General features: G+C 45.3%; 1 protein-coding gene across 5 annotated transcripts in view; it reads right to left on the bottom strand.

Moving 5' to 3' along the window:
* The window catches only part of LOC147016746 (stabilizer of axonemal microtubules 2-like), a 35446-nt gene extending 14145 nt beyond the window's left edge, over positions 1 to 21301 (bottom strand). Inside the window, exons 1-3 of one of the 5 annotated variants that reach the window (XM_085845690.1) lie at positions 21280 to 21301; positions 14752 to 14931; positions 1231 to 1436 (exon numbers count right to left, since the gene is read on the bottom strand). In XM_085845690.1, coding sequence (XP_085701816.1) covers positions 1231 to 1436; positions 14752 to 14931; positions 21280 to 21284 — 391 coding nt within the window. In that variant the 5' untranslated portion in view covers positions 21285 to 21301. The other 4 variants (XM_085845688.1, XM_085845689.1, XM_085845692.1 and 1 more) reach the window with 4 other exon arrangements.
* Between the last annotated feature and the right edge of the window lie 644 nt (positions 21302 to 21945).

Genomic DNA, 21945 nt, shown 5'->3' with positions numbered 1-21945 from the left:
GCGTCGGGAGCTGCACCCCAGGGAGGCCGACAGCGCGACCTGGCCGAGGTGGAGACGCTCGTCGCGGGATAATAAAAATCCTCTATACCCCGAGCATCAGCAACCCCCTCCTGTTTCCCCCCGCGCTGAGATAGTGCGACCAAGGGGGCCCCTTTCCCACCCCCTACCAGACACTGTCCGCGAGGCCCGCGGAGTTGAGGCGCCATCGTCGCTCCGCGTCTCATCACCAGACGGGTAGGCGCGACCCGGTCTCGGCCTCAGGCCCGCCTCATCCTAGAGGGTATTCTTTTCCTTGGTTTTGGGTATGTGTTGTCGGCGCCGTCTGTGAAGTAGAATTGTATAAGTGTTGCCGTGTGCTCGGTAGTCGGTATTAGCTCTGCATTGTGTTTTCGCTTTTACATTTGCTTTTTGTGTAAATTACATTGTGTCTTTTCTGTGTGCATTTGGTGGAATTGTATATGTGTGCTCCCGTGTGCCGCGAATAAATGTGCTTTGTGTTGAACTGTTTCCCGCTTCGCTTCGTCTTTTCCTCTATTGAATCCCCATCTTGCTTCACGTAAAGGGTTGGTAGTGGGCTGAATACGCCCGATAATTAATCGAACCGTCGAGGTCGACGATAACACCGCTCGGTTATTCTGATAGTACGGAACGGGTCGCTTAAGTGGCCCGTGTCCGAAGTCGACCTGCGGCGAGGTGCGATCGCCCGGTCTACCCTCCGCGTGGGTACTTAGGTAGGTCGAATTTGGCGAGCAACCCTATCCCACGCGGGGGCTGATTGGCTCGATCGCGGTGAGACCGAAAGGTCCACCCGTGACTGGTTCCCGGCGTTAGTCCGAGAGGGTCACGACTGGATTGTCCGTCCGGTGGGCGACGTGCCGCGATTCGAGTTACGTGGCCGTCAGCACGCCGGCGGGCGCGAATCAGCAACAATATAATTAAAACGTTGCACCGGCTCGACGATGACATGATAGGTCCTTTGAAGCTAATAGCATGTATCATGCATCGTTTGGAACATTTACTGTATTATCAAGTCACTTCCCATCTCTGGAAATGTCACTGTCAGATTATACTCTGACATGTGTCAGACCAAAAAACACCTGTCATTTGCAATCATCTGTCCTCTTACTTAAGGATGTAAATCTCTTGTTTTTAACAGCAAACTTCAAAATTGGAGCAAACTTTTGTTTTTTAATGTGTGTGCTGTGACCTGTACTTTAACAAGTATCCCACCTGCATAAGTCGGCACTGCTACCATCTTTTCGCTGGAGAGGTGTAATTGTTCCTTTGGACGCATTGATGGAGGTATGGGCTGCGTGGAATTCTGCTGAAAGTCAGACACGTATGTTGAGATCCCATTCTGCTTGCCTTCTGGGGACTTGTACACCTCGGGAACACGGGTAACACGTGGCTGTAACTTGTGTGGCACGAAGTTGAGCCTGCAGGATGAGGTCAAAAATTGTGCAACAGATCGTTCAAACAAGGAAACTTCCAGCAATTCTGCCTATCTGGACAGTGCCACATCCTTACCAATATAATGGACTACAGTGGCCTGTAACTAAAAGTATTCACCCCCTGCAATAATGCCACATTTAGATGAATTACGAATTATGTAGAAACAGTTTTTTTCCAAATGAACTATTTTATACATAACTGAAGAAATCAAACTAAACACTGTTCTAGTTGAAGGAGGTTACATGTCAAAAATACTTGTAAAAAAACATGTACAAATCAAAATTCACTGGTTGTAAAAGTATTCTGCCCCTCAGGTCAGTACTTGGTGGAAGCACCTTTTGCAGCAATGACTGCGCTGAGTCTTTGTGGGTAGGTCTCTACGAGCTTTACACAGTGAGATGGTGACATCATTGCCCATTCTTCACATGAAAATTGCTCTAGTTCTGACAAGTTTTTTGGGGGATCATCGATGGACGCAATCTTCAAGTCTCGCCATGAATGTTCAATTGGGTTCAAGTTACAACTTTGGGTCACTCAGGAACATTTATTTTCTTATTATTCAGCCACTCCAGTGTGGTTCGGATCATTGCCCTGCAGCTTAAGGGTAAGGATTGGCGCTGATTGGGTGATGTGCAGTGTTCGGCTTGCGCCAAATGTAACGCTTTGAATTTAGACCAAAATGTTCAATTTTTGTCTCGTCTGAACATACAACTCTTCTCCACATGTCTGCAGGATCATTAAGATGCTTTTCCCCAAACTCCATACGAGCTTTTAGATGCGTCTTTTTAGCCGCGTCTCGCGTAGCGAACGCTGGCTCTAAGAGAGCTTCTTCTTCTTCTTCTTCTTCTTCTCCACAAAACCTTTAGGATGCGGCTCTTGGACACATTTGTCCTTGTTCAGTAATGGCTTCTTTCTTGTCGCCTGTCCATAGAGGCCATTTTTGTGAAGGAAACGGGATACTGTTGATTGATGAACACTGACCCCCATCTCCGACATGGAGCCTTGCAGATCTTTCAAAGTAATTTGTGACATCCCAAAACCGGTTCCTGCTTGCCCAGCTGCTGAGTTTGGATGGGCAACCTGATCTGGGTAGAGTCTGGATGATATGATATGCCTTCCGCTTCTTAATGATGGATTTTACCGTACTCAATGGGATAATGAGTGATTTTGAAATCTTCTTATAACTCTCTCCTGAATGTTGCTTCTCCACCACTTTGTCTGATTTATTTGGGAAGCTGCTTGGTCTTCATGTTTTCCTTGTTGGTTGACCAAGTGAGTTGCACCTTAAAACTCCTTAGATAAGTGAGGGAGATTCATTTTTCAGTGAAACCACTGATTCAATACAGGTGAAGCCTACTGTACTTATTTTGTAACCTTTCAAACAAATAATTTGCTCCTGAAGTGATTTAGAGTTAATTCGTGAAACGGGTTGAATACTGATGCCACTGAGAATCATCTGATTTTCTATGTTAATCTAACTTATTCACATCTTATCTGCATTTTGTACCTTTATCACTGGGGTAGTTTGTGAAGACGATGTATATTAAATTTGATTTGAAGGCATCGTGAAATAAACTCAGGTGGCATCAAAATGTGAAAACTTTGGAGGGGGGGTGAATACTTTTGCAGGCAACTGTACACGGATCCTTAGTTTAGATTTGTCAGAGTTGTTTTAAATACAAGGACCTCGTTTTACCTGATTTATCGAGCAATCTTTATGGAATCATTGTGGTTGGAATACATCAGATGCAGTTCTGACACATATATGAGGACATTAAAAAAACAAAAAAAATTAAAACGAGCTACAACAGTTCAAGAAATGGCAATGGTGTTTTATTATTCTGGAATACCTGCACCAACATTCTCTTCTGGAAGCATATTTCGCTGGTTTTAAATAGTTACATAGAAATTGAGACTGCTCTCCTGATAGCCGCAAACGATGTTCTGTACAAAGCATACCAAGATTCTAGGCAATCCTAACACTTCTGGACACAACTTACCACGATATTGTTATGGTTTTCGAAACTCACCCCAGGGGGAGAGCGTACATGGACACGTAGGTGACCCGAGGATGTTATTAGGGTATCCAGTCAAATGGACTGGATAACCTATTGTTTTTCTTCTGTTTATTATTATTTTTCTTCCGCCGTAAATTTGCAAAATTTCCAATTTTTTTCGCTTTAAATGCCATTTTCTCAGAAATGGTAAGACCAATCGACACAAAATTTTCACCAAATATGTATCTTTTTTGATAGCATACATAATTAATAATTATGACGTCATAGGTCACGTGGTACGGGCGCCATCTTGAAAAAACAGATAAACTTTGGACCTCTGTATCCCGGAAACCTTCTAGGGTAAAAAAATTTCGCTTGATACATTTGAACAAGCTCCCTCTCGGGAATACGTGTGATTTTTCGTGACGTCATCAGTGAAGAGGTATCCCAGTAAAAATTCGTCAAGTAGAACGCCACATGGCAAAAATTTGAAATTTCTTGAGCATCATCTACACAAAAATTCATCGTAGAAAAAAAAAATTTTGACGTCATCGGTGACGTAATTCGTCCGCCATCTTGTTTTTTAGTGTTTTTTTTTTTAAATCTTCTTCTCCAGAACGGCTGTGCAGATTGAGGCGAAACTTTACACGCACATTCCCCCTGAGGTCCTCTTTCAAGTTTGTTAATTTATTGTTGATACGTCACATGGTTTGGTGGCCATCTTGAAAAAACCCTAAAACCTTCAAACATCTTCTTCTCCAGAAGTGCTGGTCCAATGAAGGCGAGATTTCAGAACTATATTCGTGACATGTATGCGATGCAAGTTTGTTAATTTCAAAGTGATAGGTTACATGGTTTGGCCGCCATGTTGGATTTAAGAAAAATATTAAATAATGTTTTCTCTGGTATTTCATAAGCCATCAAAGCGAAAATTTGCAAGTGCCTTCCTCGCTCAAGTCTGCATACATGGTAAAAAAATTTTACCTCAGAAGTCACATGGTTTGGCGGCCATCTTGGATAGAAAAATAGACTTTATCCGATTTATACGAAACTTCACACACTTGTTCGGGTCGACGATGGAAAGCAGAATTTAAATTTATGATATCATAGGTCACAAGGTTCGGCAGCCATCTTGGATTGAAAATGAATAAATTTTAAAAATCTTCTTCTCCAGAAGGGCAAGACAGATGAAGACGAAACTTCACACATATATTCCCCATGAGGTCCTTTCTCAAGTTTGTTAATTTGTTCTTGATCGGTCACATGGTTTGGCGGCCATCTTGAAAAAACCCTAAAACCTTCAAACATCTTCTTCTCCAGAAGCGCTGGTCGGATGAAGGGCAGATTTCAGAAGTATATTCGGGACACGTAGGCGATATAAGTTTGTTAATTTCGAATTGATAAGTCACACAGTTTGGCCGCCATCTTGGATTTAAGAAAAATATTAAATAATGTTTTCTCTGGAACCGCTTAACCTAACGAATCGAAAGTTTGCAATTATCATCTACCATCGTGTGTGCACGAGTGTTAAAAATTATGATGTCACACGTCACATGGTTTGGTGGCCATCTTGGATAGAAAAACGCACCTTTACCGATTAACACGAAACTTCACACACATGTTCCAATACCCAGTTGGAAGCAGAATAATAACTTGTGATGTCATAGGTCACATGGTTCGTCAGCCATCTTGGATTGAAAAATAATATCTTAAAACGTCTTTTTCTCTGAAACGACTGAACAGATCCAGGCGAAACTCCACCACTACGACCGCCTCTCCATGACGAATAAAAAGTTCTCACCCCCTTTTGAGGTACGACGCAACGTTTGGCAGCCATAGTGGATTGAAGGAAAAATATTAATTAATGTTTACTCTGGAACAACTGCATCAATCAATGTGAAACATCACCTTTATGGTGGAACAGTCATGCGGAATGAGGGTTTGAAATTTCAACGGGATCGGGCCCAGGGTTTGGCAGCCATGTTGGTTTTAAGAAAAATATTAAATAATGTTTTCTCTGGAACTGCTTAACCAAGCGAAGCGAAAATTTGCACTTATCGTCTCCGATCGTGTTTGCACATTTGGTGAAAATTATGACATCACAAGTCACATGGTTTGGCCGCCATCTTGGATTTAAGGATAAATATTAATTCATGTTTACTCTGGAACCGCTGCTTCTATATATACGAAACTTCAGATTTTAATTTAGCCGACATGCGAAACAAAAGTTTAAAATTTCAACCTGATCGGTCACACGGTTTGGCAGCCAGAATTATTTAATTATTTGAATCTGTTCGCCAGTAATAAGGAAATTGAACGCTTTGTGCTGCCCGGTTCGTAACTCGTCTGTTCCGCGCCGTCTCGTAGCAGGCCTGTGTTTGTATCACCATTAAATAATGTTTTCTCTGGCACCGCTTATCCGATGAATGCGAAACTTTGCGACTATGATTTAAGTCTCATGTTGTATCAGTTGTGTCAAAGGCGGACGGACTGGGTACCCGGTCATCACTGCCAGCAGTTATAAAGTGGCAGTTCTAGTTTCATTTGTCTTTGTGTAGATAGTTCCTGGCCCCTTGTCTAAGGGTTGTTCGGATGGCATGCTTTGGTTAGTTTGTGCTTCCCCAGTGTAATGTCAACCTCTCCCCCCCCCACCCCACCCCCGCCTCTGCTCCTTTCAATCTTTCCTCCTTCACCTCATCGGCCCATTCCAAACCCTCCGCTACCTTCAACCCCCATCAGTCCGTAACGTCCCTACCCCCCCCCCTCCGCTACCTTCAATATTTCCTCCTTTACGCCATCAATCCATTTCCTCCCCCCCGCCCCCTCTACTCCTCTCAATCTTTCCTCCTTTACCCCATCAGTCCATTTATTCCTCCCCCACCAAGTCAGGACTTTTATTGGCACCACTCAAGACCATTTGTTTTCTTGGCTCATTTAAACAATCCTTCCTGTATCCCCATCTATCCATTCCCCCCTCCCCCACCACTCCCACCTGCTCCTTTCAACAACCCCTCCTTTACACCATCGGTCTGTTGGCCCCTCTGCGTTTCTCAATCCACGAATAATCCCCTTCACCAAACATCATTTTGACAATCCCTCCTTCACCCATCGGTCTTACCTTCAACCCACAGCCGTTCCTTCCACCCTTGGTTCAGCAGCGTCCCTCTCCATTTTCAAGTCATTTGCGCTTTGTTTTAATTGGGTGCATTTGGTCTGTCTGCGGTCATTAATCCTTCGGGTCGATCAAATTACCTTCACCGCATGGGACTGTGTCCATTCTCACACGCATGTTCGTGGCAAGAGGTGCGGTGCTTTTCCCATGCATGTTGGGGTGCGGCACATCTTGCAGGCAGGTTACAGTGGGGACCGTACAATGAATACTTACGTGTGAGGGAGGGAGTGGGGGCTGCATTGAAAGTTCCCATAGAATGATGTGGCATTTTCCACAAGCTGCATTGTGGACCCACCCACATAGGAAGTGGACCAATTAGGAAGAGGCTCGCATGAGCTGAGACGTGAAAAAAGCAAGATCCTGAGAGGAAGAGGAAGGACAGGAGTGCAAGAGACAAGAGGAGAAAAAAAGCAATGTCCTGCAGGCAGAAAGGAGCTCATTGCTTGTCCATGTCCTAAAAGCTTGTCCTGCAAGGAGCAGAAAGCCCATAATGCAAAGAAGGATAGTGTGGAAAGCCCAGAACACGATTTGGTTTGTGGGGAGCTGCTGGATGTGGGGGCCCAGCAGAAACTGAGCGAGTTGCTTGCCGTCGCATATCTTGCATGCCAGAGAGGACTTGCCTACTGGGTCTGGATGCCTCAGAGACACGGTTGCATGTCCCATCACACGGCATCGCTGCCCGTCTTCCCCATCCTTTCCCCACTATATTTGGACTGCCACAGCCCCGTTGGGCTGTGTGAGGTGAGGGAAAAACAGTGGACCCTACTTTTCTTTTCTCCGTACTTTACTTCTCATGTTCTTCTTCTTGTCTTCTTCTCCCCTGATTGAATGATGGCAATGTCTCTTGTGTAATTAAGATTATATAAGAAAGAATATGTGTTTGTTCAATCTGCTCTTATGTGCCTTTTGCTTTCTTGCCTGTAAATACTTGCTTTTAAATGATTGCTGGTATGTGTAAATAAATAATTGTTGGTTGTTATTTCCAATCTGTCTCGATTGTCTTTTCCTTCATTGGTCCGACACAGTGTACAAGTAGAGTTAGACGAGAAGTTGTACCCCAGATGATTTTTTTTTTTGCTCTGTTAGCCAGTGCTGCACCTATCTGTTCCCCTTGGCAGAAGATCACCAGGTGTGGGGCTGAGGGCATGGGCTAAAGTTAGGTTGCTGTGCCAATAGAAAGGTATCGTGGAAACATCAAAGCGTAACCCTGCTAAGCCAGTAGTCAAAGTTATGCAGCTACGGCTGTGTCATAACTACAGCCCGTTTGACCGCAGAGTAATCTGTGGTCAGCTGCCTCAGGACCGGGTGTTCAGGAGAAACTCAAGTCCTTCCCATTGTGGCGAGCCCCGAACCCCGGGCTGTAACAATATATTACTTGACCATCTTCAATCCTGTTTGGCTATCTCTGAACCAGTTCTTAAAATGTTGACATCTTATCTTACAGATTGTATACCCAAGTTCAATATATTAAGGTGGAAAATGTATTTGAAATTTTACAAGACGAGATAGGAAACCCAGATGGAGAGTTTTCCTTCATGCATCAAGCTTTGAATGAGGTATCACAGAAATGTGGAGGATCTGATATAGGAAACATTCTTACATATCCTGGGTTTCAGGAGAAACAACACAAAAGATGGAGATAGTTTAGGACAAACAAAAACGATGTATGAAGCAGAGATAAGAGAGGCACAGAAAGACACCCAAGGAAGAGTCAAAATAGAGAATAAGAAACTAACAAAGTGTTTCGTAAAGAGTAGAATGGAATATTGGGAAAGATAGACTGCCACGATGGAAGAAGCTGCGAGACAAAACAATTTGAAAATAAAATTCTATTTTATTTGAATTTTCATCAATTCAAAAAAGATTAGGATGACAACCTTCGGTAGCCAAATATGCCTCCGCCCACATTATTGCATCATTATACATACTTGGACCAAGTTTAATTTAAATCACTGAACCCAGATTCAAAATCGACACAAATAAATGTCAATGTGTGTTTGTCAATGTGTCAGTGTGTCTCCTCCATAACCCCAAAACTATAAAATCTAACAGTCTGAAACTTTGCAGGCATATTAAGAAAATTCCAAGGAAGTGCAAGAGTGAATATTGGGTGTTTGGGTTAATTAAAACACCTCTTTTTAAGAAAATTAACGGCCTTATTTAATTATATCCTTCACGATCCTTGGCGACCACGCTGCCTGGGGTTTGAAGGCATTTCCTGGGTAACCTCGCTGGAGTCTGAAGCCGCCATGTTTTTTGGCCTGCTCAACCATGCCTTGACTTGGAACAGGCCACAACGATTTCTTAACGATAAAGTTTTTTCCACTTTCCTCATTCATTATTGAATGCTTGTTCATCATATCTATTAATCACTGTGTACATCCCTTTTGTAAGCGCGATAGTTTTCAAATTTGGAACGTGGAAGGATTTCATGCATTATATGATGCAATTTCCCACGATCTACTCTCACGGACTAATTAAAGTATTTAATTGAGATATTATTTCGGTTTTGAGGATCAGTTATTGTCTGGACCAAATCAGTGTCGAAATCTGTTGTGAAATCTGATAATTTAAAGAAATAATGAATCTTCCAACTAAGCTGATATACCTATTTACTTTAAGCAAGTAAGGTTATGTTCCCTCCTTGTCCATACAAACACAAGAAAATGTGAAATTTCCAATGCACTAAACTTACCTTTTACTACTGTTTGGAGAATTATATTGAGTGAACAAAAAATTTAGGAACGTGACAAATTTAATCAGCTTCATTGAGCTACATGATTTAATGCATGACTGCTGGACCTCACGCCCTGTCCCCCGAGGGACTGCCTATCCATAGCGTCTGCCAGATCAGTGTCTATATTTTCAGAGGTATCACGAGGTGCTCAACAGGGGATCAAAGAAAATCTGGTAAAAAATGGATGTTAAAAAAAAAGTTAGAACGTTTGCATGGACCCCAAACCGATGTACCATGTGACGCGTGCACAGACGAGCAGGCAAGATGGCGGATTATCTACGATGAATATTTCATGGGCAATTGAACGTTGCGGTGTCTCCAGGGTTGTTCTGCATTGTCATTATTTGAATGAATTCATTTTATTTCATTAACTACTATGTGCACGGTGAATACCAGCTTTAAAGTTAAAGGGATCCGACATGATATGCAGCGACAGCCTGGCCAACCATTCCTGATCAGCCATTTAATTGGAGTGCTTGCTTGAGTGCTTAATCCACTTGCCGAACACCTTACAATCAAAAGTAGTACCGCGCTACGTCCTTCTGAGCAAATTCTTCACTCACTGTGGACGCTTTTGCCGCACCATGTCATTCAGAGCGAGTGGTTCGCGCCCCGTCTCCCTGAGCGAGTGGTTCGCGCCCCGTCGCCCTGAGCGAGTGGTTCGCGCCCCGTCGCCCTGAGCGAGTGGTTCGCGCCCCGTCGCCCTGAGCGAGTGGTTCGCGCCCCGTCCCCCTGAGCGAGTGGTTCGCGCCCCGTCGCCCTGAGCGAGTGGTTCGCGCCCCGTCGCCCTGAGCGAGTGGTTCGCGCCCCGTCGCCCTGAGCGAGTGGTTCGCGCCCCGTCGCCCTGAGCGAGTGGTTCGCGCCCCGTCGCCCTGAGCGAGTGGTTCGCGCCCCGTTATGTTATGGTTACATGTTTTCCCCGATGGTTCGCGCCCCGATGGTTACATGTTTTCAGTTTCATTTAGCACATGTCAGTAAATTGTAGTATAAACTGTTTGATGTAATGAACTAATTTTGACTGTAGATAGCAGCATTGTACTGTTGTAAACGACCTGGTAAGATTTGTGAAGGTGCTGGAATGTTTTGTCGAAACTTCCAGTGTGGACTCAAATCGAATTTGCTTGAATGCACGCGTTTGTTCTGTGATATTATATAAACCCGTGAGAGGGAGGTGTATCGAGATGGGTGATATGTGACAAGCCGTAAGTTTTGATCATCCCCGTGGTCGATTTAACTCTCATGAGTGAACGAGGTGTTAATGCCCAGAGCGGTTGTTAAAGTGTGGAGCCGATTACAATCAGGTTGATTAAAACTCATGAAGGTTGTTGTAATGTCCGGAGGGCAGTGAGGCACGGAGAGTCGTGAGGGTTGTCGAACTCTGTTTATTGCCCGTCCGAATGTACACTACTGTAGACTACCATGAACCCCTAGCGGACGCGAACAGCTATATGCCCTGCAGACACGTGACCACCACACCACTCTTCCACGCCCCCCTCAACACTCCCTGCCAATACACTACACTCCTCCCTCCTAAAAGTATGAGTATAAAATGACAACTATAATGACAAGCAAAATTGGCAAAGAATACTACGACACAAAAGCAAAAAGGAACAAAACGACATCAACCAAGTAAAATCTCCCAGACGATATGGCACAAAAGAAAACGTGCTACATCTGCACAACTTGTCACAATAATGCCGTTGTTCTAACCTGGCACATAATTCATCTGTCTGACCCCATCACATCATATACTGCGCCGGTGCGAGTGAGCTGCACTCCAAACGCAGCAGACTGTAGAAGCGCCCCCAGGCGGCCCATGCTTACACGCCTCCCGGCGAGGTCGAGGTGACATGCTCAGACGAACCTCGCGCGCCCCTGGCCGACAAGCTTGCTCGTCCCCCACGGACAGAAACAGGTAAACACGCTGAGTCCGCCAGACATGAGGGCGCCGCCGCTGGCGGGAGCAGCGGGGAGAGCGGCCTTGGGAAGATAACACTCGACCCCCGCGAGAGTAACGGGAGGGTGACGCTGAACAGCGAACCGCCCCCCCCCCCCCATCGACTCAAACCAGGCAATCAGCCGGCTCTGTTGCCAGCCGTCCCACACCAAAACCGCGCATCAGCCCCGGGCGCAACAACGCCCCTGCCACCAACCGCCTAGGCCGCAGCAAATCCAGCTGAGACTTCAACGCACGTCCACACGGACGATCAGCGTACACTGCACGCACAGCCATGTCATAAAGCAGCAAAAACATCGTCTGCGCAGAAGCAAACTTCCCTTCACGTACAGCACGTTCCCCCAGTATAATTCCCACACATGAGAGGGCAGCGAACCACGGACTGTCCTCGAAGCCGGAGATCAGAAAGACCTCTTTATTCGCAACGATCGTCCGCAAGTTCTTCACATCACATTGATCATCATATTGATTGATCCCAACCAAACACATTATGCTCACACGCGGACTGTCGACATTTGCTTTAACAATGTCACGCGGAATCACTCGTGCCGCGAGAATCAAATACACAACAATTAGCAATTTATGAACCACATTGTGCGCACGCCTCTTGATTGTCACGACGTCGCGTTCCGCGAACTTCTTGAATGTGACCGGCTCGCTCCAATCCCCCGCTGAAATCGCCTGAACGACACGGGTGTGCACTGTTTCATGAGCGCAGCGCAAGCGCAAGAGTCAGTCGCAGCTGGCATGACCCCCGTTGCTCCGGAACTGTATATCGTAGTTGCCGGAAGCAATGACCGGAAACCCATGTTGCATCGTCGCGGCTCCTGCCGCCAGAACCTCGCCCTCGGGTCTCGAGGGAGGCCCGGGCCCAAACGGAGGTACGTGCCCCGAAGGAGGCACAGGTGCACCTGGAGGTACGAACTCCGAAACAGGAACCTCCTCCTCTTCCCGCCGAAACTCTAATCGGCTCGGCACGGGACGTCCAAGGCCACTGGCTGGCGCCATCCAGTCTAGCCTGAGGCGAGCCAGCCAGTCCCGGCCCAAAAGGGCGGGCCCCTCCCCTCGTACCACAAACAATGAGAGTAGGGCGCTTTGACCTTGGTAGATCACCGATATGTCTGTCACAGCAAGCGGTGCAATCGCTTCGCCGGTGTACGTGTAGAGCGAAAAGGTCATTTCGACCAGGTGAATACCGCGGAGGTCACGAGCGCTCCGTTCGCCCATGACCGACACCGCGGCCCAGTATCAACTTGGAACACGATCAGTGCCCCGTTCACCTCGACCTCCACTGTCATTGGTATTGTTACCTCTGGACCAATTGAAAACAGGCTCAGCATCGATTGCATTTCCTGCTCCGGGCCGCCGGGATCGCTATGCCCAGGCTGCAGGCCGCGCTCCAGGTCGCTGGGGTCGTCCCGCACCTCGCCATCCAAGACCTTAACGGCGGCCCCCGCCATTCGACACACACGCTTCAGATGTCCCACCCTGTGACAATGCAAACACACGGTGTTCTTATACAGGCACACCCGCCGCAGATGCTGTCCTCCACATCCCCAGCACCCCTTTGTGTTCATCTCGCTGCCCGCGCGGCCGCGCTGCAGGGTGCGGCCCCGGCCCGCACGGAAAGGCGTGCGCGTGGCCTGGGGAACCTGGGTCATCACGTGGACCCCGGGGTCACCTGACATGCCCCAGTTGGAATCACCCATCATGCCCTGGCCGGCGATGGCGCGGACATCTGTGAGTGTCTGCTCGACAGCTGAAGCAGTCTCGACCGCCGAGTAGAATGTAACGTCGACATTCGCAGAATCGCCGACACCATCTTCGCATCTTGCAGCCCAGAAATAAAGCGATCTCTGAGTCGAGCTGGACGCTCCTCTGCCGTGAACTTGCAAGCCACGGCCGAATGCTTCACCCACGCCACGAAATCTGCTACGCGCTCTTCCGCACCCTTCGTGAGGTGAACGAACTGGTATCGAGCCAGCTGCACTGACTTCTCCGGCGCCATGTGGGCTTTCATCTTCCCCACCACGTCCTGAAACGACAGCCCATCATCACTGGGCTTGTCTGGCGCCACTAAATCACTCAGCAGTCGATAATGCTCCGCCGACAGCGAGGCGAGCAAGATCGACTTCTGTTTGCTCTCGTCGACCACATCATTCGCGTGGAAATAGCACCCCAATTGTTCCGAAAACAATTTGAAGTCGTCTCCGACGAAAACCGGCACTCGTCCGTGCGCCGTGCCCTGACCTTCCACCATCCTCGAGCCGTCCTGCCGTTCACTCGACGCGAATTCGCAGGCGACGGCGAGATGTCTGGCTGCAGGACTCGACCCGCACCGAAGACTGTGCGTGCGGCCGCGTGCGCGCGAAACTCGCGATGCGCTTTCCTGGGCTCCTCGCCAGGTGATCGAACTCTAACCGCGCTAGCTGCGCTGATTTTCCCGACGCTCCGTGCGCCCCACAATCCAATTGCTCTGGCAACGACTCCAAGTCAATACCGAGGAAAACCAGGCACTCTGCACACGTTGATCCGAAACAGCCTCGTCGCCAATGTAATGTCCGGAGGGCAGTGAGGCACGGAGAGTCGTGAGGGTTGTCGAACTCTGTTTATTGCCCGTCCGAATGTACACTACTGTAGACTACCATGAACCCCTAGCGGACGCGAACAGCTATATGCCCTGCAGACACGTGACCACCACACCACTCCTCCACGCCCCGCTCAACGCTCCCTGCCAATACACTACAGTTGTGTGTTGGGAAAGAATTCCTTTGAGCTCTTCAATCATGGATGGGCCAGCGTGTGAGAGAGAACAACGCGACAAGACTCAATTGTTCAACAGCCTCAGTGGACGAGGTGAACACGCGCGAGTTGAGCCGGCAGGACAGAGACACTGGGCAGAAACAACCCAAAGTGGGAATCGGAGTTGGACATTGTATGTCATGGTGAACTTCCTCGTTTGACTTTGTGTGTGTTTATTTGAAATACAAGTTTCAAAGACGTTATGCTGTTGATGTGGTCATTGTCACGCCATTCAGAAGTCATAGTCACCAACTTTCAAAGATCCATTAAAGTGGTAGCTGACCTGTACGTTAGTTCAATGCGATTCTCGTCCAGACTGAAAGTTTCATTTGAGAACGTTCCAGAACTTCCAGTTTCACGAATCTCACCAGGCAGTTTACAGTACAATACCACCATCTACAAGCCAAAATTCTCATTACATCAAGCAGTTTATATTACAATTTACTTATCCATGCAAAACGAAACTTATAACATGTAACCATCAATTTTAATCACTAATTTACATGCATTTACTAATGCTTAAATTTACCACAACATCAAGCTTTTAGCTGATAAACATGGAAAGAAAAATCTCAACAGGCACTGAGCTTCAATGTGAGATGGCAGTGATTCCTGCTCAAATAGTATTGCCTACCTGGTTGTTGTAATGCCTTCCATTCGGCCTTCATTACCCTTGTATTCCTGCTTGGGTTTAATTGGAGAGGGGGGTTTGGTCCAGATGTGGTTGGAAAACTTCTCCAGGTACTCGGATTTTTTGACTGGCTTTTCAGTGCCTTCATGGATGAATGTAGTTTTGGTCGAGCAGCGATGTCGCCTGCAATACAAAATGTGCGAGTCAACACCATTAGAACATACCAACCCATGCTTCCTCATGCCAGCCAGCCATACATTGAGGCGGTTCATCCATGTGAATTACTAATGTGACGACTACTAATCCAGATGCCCAGTTAATAAGTGGCAGAACGACCACCTTGGGGGTTGACCCTTTTGCACTTCGTTCCCTTGGGACCGGGGAAATGTGAGGTTAGGGCAGGAATTTTGGAATTTTTTGGCCGCGGTGTATGTGATTGCTCGGCTGCTCTTCGCAGAGGACACCGTGGGATCTTTGATATCAATCAACTAATGCCGGCAGATGGGACGCCCAGTTTAACGTCCATCCAAGGGATGGCACACACATTGATGAATCACCCTGCCTATGAAACACCAGGACGACAGCTTGTTTTTAATAGCTGGGCAGAGATTCCAAAGAAGGCTACACAACTTAGAGGTGAGTGTGAGTACATCTCAGCAATCCTGGCAGTCCCATGTGAATTCCAGCCTGTGAATAAGTGCTTCCCTTGAAAAGTTTACCTTATTGATTGAGATTTTCATGTCTTATCATACATTTATAATACTTATTGCATGTTCCATTATGTAATGATACATACCCTGCCTATCACTACCTCTGAACACATAGCACCTTACCTTGCATATTACACGTACATGACCTCACACGTCCATTTACTTACCACTGAATCGAGCTGCTTGAAATAGAGAGACTGTCTTTTTAATGGATTTCTGACGTTCTCTACTGAGTCTCGTGGTAAACTGAAAATGCTTCAAAATGTATTTATTTGAACGTTTCATCAACAATGTTTTCCCATTGTATTTCATAAGTTCCATTTAGAGTCACTTTGTGACTTGAAGGAACACTTGTTATCTTCACGCTTTAAAAAAATAAATCAATAAATAAATAACGGGGGGGGATATTGCAATCGTGCCTGTTTGTCTGTCTGTCTGTCTGTCTGTCTGTCTGTCACACTATCTCCTCCAAAACGGTTGTGCAGAAATTCACCAACTTGGTAGTCATGATAATCACATGGTAAGAAGGTTTGAGAGCAGCATCATTTTTCACCCCATCCCTTGGGGTCCTGGTGTGAGGTCAAAGATTTTAATAAAATACCAAAAAAAAAATGCAATTATAGGCACAGTCTTTATGAAACTTCACATATACAATCAACATTGGGGCCACATGAAATGTGGAACTATTTTTTGGATTTGACCCCCAGTTCATGCCCAGGTTGTGGTGACTTGTGGTCCCAGGGGTCAAAACAGAAGATTTTTTTTTTATCTCAAAATTTGATATTGGGTCTTTCATGGTGGAACCCTTTGCCATCTTTCAACAATGCTTTTTGGTGGGAAACGTGTATATTTGCGATGGCGCGCCATTAACTTCGCTTTGGCTATAATCTGCGGACTGCAGCTCCCTGTGTTAGCAAATGTGCGAGTTTGTGTTTTAATTGATTACCTCTGCCACCGTAACCCCTTTCTGTTTGTTTGTGTATAGGATATCTTAAAAAGTTTTGGAAGGATCCGGATGAAATTGTGTGGACATGTTGGGTGTGTGACGAGGACGAACTGATTAGATTTTAGTGAAGATCCGGATCCGGATCCGACTACGAGAATTTTAAAAGTAATTCTTCACCATTGCGAGATAGGGCTCAAAAACGATATATACAACACGATATCTAAAAAATGTATTGGGCCAGATATGTTCTCGTAGATCATGCATTACAGGGTGGAAGTATGCACTCTACCGTGTACCCTTCTAGTTTATACGTATGTAATTGTTCATGTTCTGGTTACAAGTCCCCTTCTGGTTTCACCATAGGGGACTCGAGGTTTGCTTTCCGTGTGTCTGCTATCCGTCCGTCCCACCTGTGGTTTTTCACACTTTTTCCCACTAACCCTTTAACATATTCAACTGAAACTTGGGACACGGTTTTATTACAATAAGTTACAGAACAAGTTCGAGTTTCAGGGCATTTCGTCAACGGTAGGGTACATGTATTGCTAAGCAATTCTCACTTGTAATCACATGCAATTTTACCATCGAAGAGCATTTCAGGAATGTTGCTGTCCAAGAATGATTCAAGCATTCGTACAATATAGATGAGAAAGCGTCTCGTTAATCAAATTGGTGGTGTGAAATTTACTACTATCAATCTTGAATTGTAATTCCAAACAAAAGACTGAAGTGCGAGTACAGTTTTCCGTTTTTTAAATTCCAGCTCTGGTTTTCCTTTCCTTTAGTATGCAGCACACGGCTGCTGGTTGTGTCATTTGCTGGAGGTGTGGCTGTGCCGCTGATGCAGTGGCCCCTGGAGGTTAGAGCAAGAATTTATAATTTGCTCAGGGCACCAGAGATAGCTCACCTACTCTTCGTAAAGGACACTGTGGGATATTTAGCATCCACCAACTGATGCCGGCAGACAGGACATCCAGTTTAACGTCCATCCCGTTCTGTTGAAGGTTATTTTACTTGTCTCAGTTCTTCACATGTATACAGAGACACGATTTTACTGATACTGTATATCCACAAATGTCACGTGTATCTCAATGTAATCGAGTCTTGTGGGTACGTGGGATCTGATAGTCCCAATTAAAAGCCATTGATGAGCAAATGGTCTTCAGGCCTAAAATCCAACGGATTGTAGAAGCTGACGCCACCAATGATTGCAGAATAAGAAGGCAACGTCAAGCAACTTTAAGCCTTATAATGATGACAATGATTCATTTATGACAACTCGAGATGCATAGTTTTGAAAATAATAAATACAAGCAACACAATTGTGTTGAGATACACATCCATTGGGTCTCCATGGTAAGACACAAGGAACACGTACTTATTGAGTGATAGAAAAACCAATCTCCAAGACCCCAACGAGAAATCATCTCAACATGCAAAGCCCGTCGGCATCCGCTTTGTTCTCAAAACTAAACTTGAGGAAAACGCCAGCTTCAAAAACAAATTGTACACTTTATTCATTTGTGTTCTCCATATTCTCATAATTAATTAAATAATTAATTAATACATAAAGGATGGCAAAAGCTCAATTGGTAAAAATGTTGTGGCCTGGACAGACACACTGAAGATAAATCTAAATACTGAAGATCCGACGTAAATAAATATACAAACGCAGAAGCGATTGTTCAACGATTGTTTATTTTTTAACCCTAACAGAGCTGCGGTGGGACTAATAAGGGCGATTTATAATTGCTATGACTTTGCCCTTTCCCACTTTCACCCAATTTTTAATTATTTTCTTCATATTCTCATTAGGTTTGTTGAAGATTTGATAATAAAAGCTCAAATGGTAAAAAAAAAAATATATATATATATATATATCTTATGGCCAGGACACACACACACACACACGCACACGCACACGCACGCACACACACACACGCTAACTATGGCCACAACTCCCCAGAGGGACAGTCTCCCCAGAGCTGGAGGGGAGATGTCGTACACCATAATGCGGAGGTCCAACTGGAGGATCGTCAGGGACCGTTCTTGCCACCCACAAACTCCCTCGAGGCTCCAACGCTCCTTGCAGCCTCCTTGGGAGAGACACTTACCAAACAAACTAATAAATGTGAGTTGGGGGGGGGAAGGGAAGCCGGATCTGTGGAACACGTGGCCCGCTACTCCATCTCCATTACATTCGGCACACGTATGCTCGTTGACAAAGTACGTACGCATTTCACTCCCCTCCAAGACTTATTTAAATACCAATATAAAACAAACTTCCGCTTTTGCATAGACCGTCACAATCGGCAGATTACATCATGTTGTCTGTTGCTAGTTATTAATTTATTATCGTCAGTTGTAAAATCTGCGTGGATTTAAAATTGGAGCATTAAACGAGAGTTTTCGTGCTTAAACGAAGCTGGTTTCGCACAAACGTCAAAGTGAGTACAAGTGCTACAAAATAGGCTCCTTTAAGCGACATTTACATGCGCAAGTCGTGCCGAGAACTCACGAGTCGGTTGGGACGTGTGTCCACTACCCAAGCGTGCCGTGAGCCGTGCCGTGATACGTCGTGTGAAGTACGGCACTCCGTCATGCCACGACTTGTACGTAGAAAGCTACAATGACTATTGTAGTTATAAGTTTGCTGGCAAAGCAAGCTCGATTCGCCGAACGTCTCACCCGCAAGTACAGATGTTGCAGACACACTTCATCTTGTCCGCGCCAAAGGTCGACACTGTTTTTACACTAATATATATATATATATATATATATATATATATATATATATATATATATATTACCCAGCTTTTATAGTCTACAAATACGAAGGAATACAATGTTTCAGGAATTAACACCGCATCTTGGCCGCGTCCTTCTCCTGCTCACACCCTCGTGTTCAGCCGTTGTATCCGCGCTTCAAGTTTACCTTTCAATATGAAGCCATTTCCATGGCAACCGTTGTTGGCAAACATCACGTGCTTCCTGTCTCGAGCACGCCTTGTCCACGTGGGGGTGGGGCCTCATTAAACCCCGTGTTTTGTTATATTAACCCTGCGGCGTCTCTTACTCCGACATGCGGACATAAAAAGCGGATTGGAACTTGGGGTCACAATGTAGTGAGAAAGTCTCATAAAGCGGGAAGGATAAATTAACAAAACGGAACCAAATCAAACAGATAAATACTCAAAACTCTTCATTTTATATTTCATTCCGCTAGAGGGAACGAAATTAAACGATTTGCATTTTAAAGCATCATGGATTCGATTTTTTTAGCGGTGTAATGAGAAATCACTCCACCTGCGCCGCCCGAGTTACCGTGCGCTCGCCACGTGCCGGATGAATGACGTCATCAAAATAAAGACGTCCGTGAAAATAGAAATACAGCCCCTTAATCTACTAAGAGAAGGAGATTTGTGTAGGAGTGCGTATAAATTAAAGTGCGTGATTACAATGTCCCCAATCGGGGTTGTGTTCAGTTATCAAGCAGCTCGCTAGCGCTTGCCAAGCCTGCCGTTCCTTATGAACGGTTTCGAATGGAGCGCTTGCTCGAGTGCTTAAGCCACTTGGCGAGCGCTCCACAAGAAACGTGGTAACTGCACACGTCCCTGGATTCTCACGGCTGCTCAGTTAAAATTCCCCATATCCTGCGACGGAGTCCACCTGGCGACCTGTCCCTGCCCGGGATCGCTTCTTTACCCGTGGTGCTCTGTCAAGACTGTCTTCAGTACAGGGCCCACATCTACATCAACTCCATGCATGCACTAATCTCCATCTTAAAAGGCTGAGTTAAATTCGGCAGCCATTAAATATATTTATTCATAATATACGAGTGCGTGCCCGAACGTGCAAATATATATATATATATATATATATATATATATATATATATATATATATATATATATATATATATATATATATATATATATATATATAATAAACAAAAAAGCAAACAAACAATTGTGACGTTAATTGTAACGTCATAGCACCGTGTCCTGTCATTGGTTTGGTAAATAAATGGCCATATCTTGGGAACCACTTGTCTGATTAATATCAAACCTTGAAAAGGCACATCCTCGGGTCCCCAGCAATATACCTGGCAAGTTTCAATTAGATCGGACCAGCGGTTGTCGAGAAACAGCGGTCACAGACACACACACACACACACACACACACACACACACACACACACACACACACACCATTGCTGGAATTATAGATAGAAGAAAGCGCCGTGCTAATTTGCTCAGAGCGAGGTTCACCTTGTCAGTGTTTGTCGTGCGCCGCTGGGAATTTCGCAGTTGCCATGACAACTGATCAATGGTGGAGCACGTGCGCGCCACGCCGCCCGCGCCTCCAAATTCAGAGCAATAGTTAATGCACACCATAAAAAAGGTACAAACGCACGAAACACTACCAAACGAAATTAATGTACCTCAATTATAATCAATTAATAATGACAAATTTTTTGATGGTGGTCGACGCGTTATTATTATTATAACGATCACTGAAATTGCGTTGATTTATAAAAGTGATTAAAAAAAACACTATTATATATAATAATGTATTAAACATATCAACCAATTTTAATTTAATAAGATCACTCGTCAATTAAAAATATATATATATATATATATATAAATATTATTTTACAATTCATCGAACGTTGAAACAAACATGACTGGGAGTTATAATGACATCGACAGGCTGTATGATCGATCATACAGATTATATATACACACATATTATACAGGTAGGCCGGAAGGACAGCGAGTATTAATGGAATTACAAGCACGGTTTTGTACAAGCCACAAACACAGGTAAACGAGACATGTACAGGTGAAAGAGAGCGACGAATGTTCAAACCTCATTATGATCCGGACCGGCGCGGTTGTTAACAACAGTGTAACGAACGAACCAGGTAAACAATTATAAAGGTGTGTTGTACAAACATATCACGTGGTCCCAGAGTGTGTGTCTCCTCGACACTGCACGGAACCTCAAAGGGATCCTAATAGGTTCAATGCATTATATCCAACAGGCCATAATATACACACCACATTCACTAAGCCGTTGTCTTTTCATGTCCTTATAATTCAAGTCAAACGACAATAAGTCTCCCAATATCCGATTGTTCTCCATGTCTTATGGATGTTCGAGCTCCTGCAGTGTTTAAATACTCCAGAATGAAAGTGAAACTCAGGAGAGCAACAGCTACAGTGCAGCTACTTTGGCTGCCTCCCCGCGACTGGGAAATCCGTGAACACCACGAGCAAACCACCAGTAGAGTGCAAACACTGCTGCACACCAGTGAGAATGCTTCGGATTCTCTTCTCTCTTTTAAACAGCCTGGATCTCTGTCCATCTGTTTGGATTCTGTCCCAGTTACTAAACTCTGGACATTCGACTGCTCGTCTCTGACCCTAATCATCTAAATCAGGTGGTCAAGACCGTCTCCTTGGACATATCTCAGGCATTCGACACGGTCTGGCATCCTGCTCAGCTTGCCAAGCTCTCTGCCTGCCCTGTGGC

This window comes from Eptatretus burgeri, chromosome 11 (assembly GCF_056783735.1).
Source record: "Eptatretus burgeri isolate ZD-2024b chromosome 11, Ebu_testis_v1, whole genome shotgun sequence".
Lineage (NCBI taxonomy): Eukaryota > Metazoa > Chordata > Myxini > Myxiniformes > Myxinidae > Eptatretus > Eptatretus burgeri.
The sequence above is the reverse complement of the archived record's forward strand: the minus strand, read 5'-3'. Positions and strand labels throughout refer to the sequence as shown.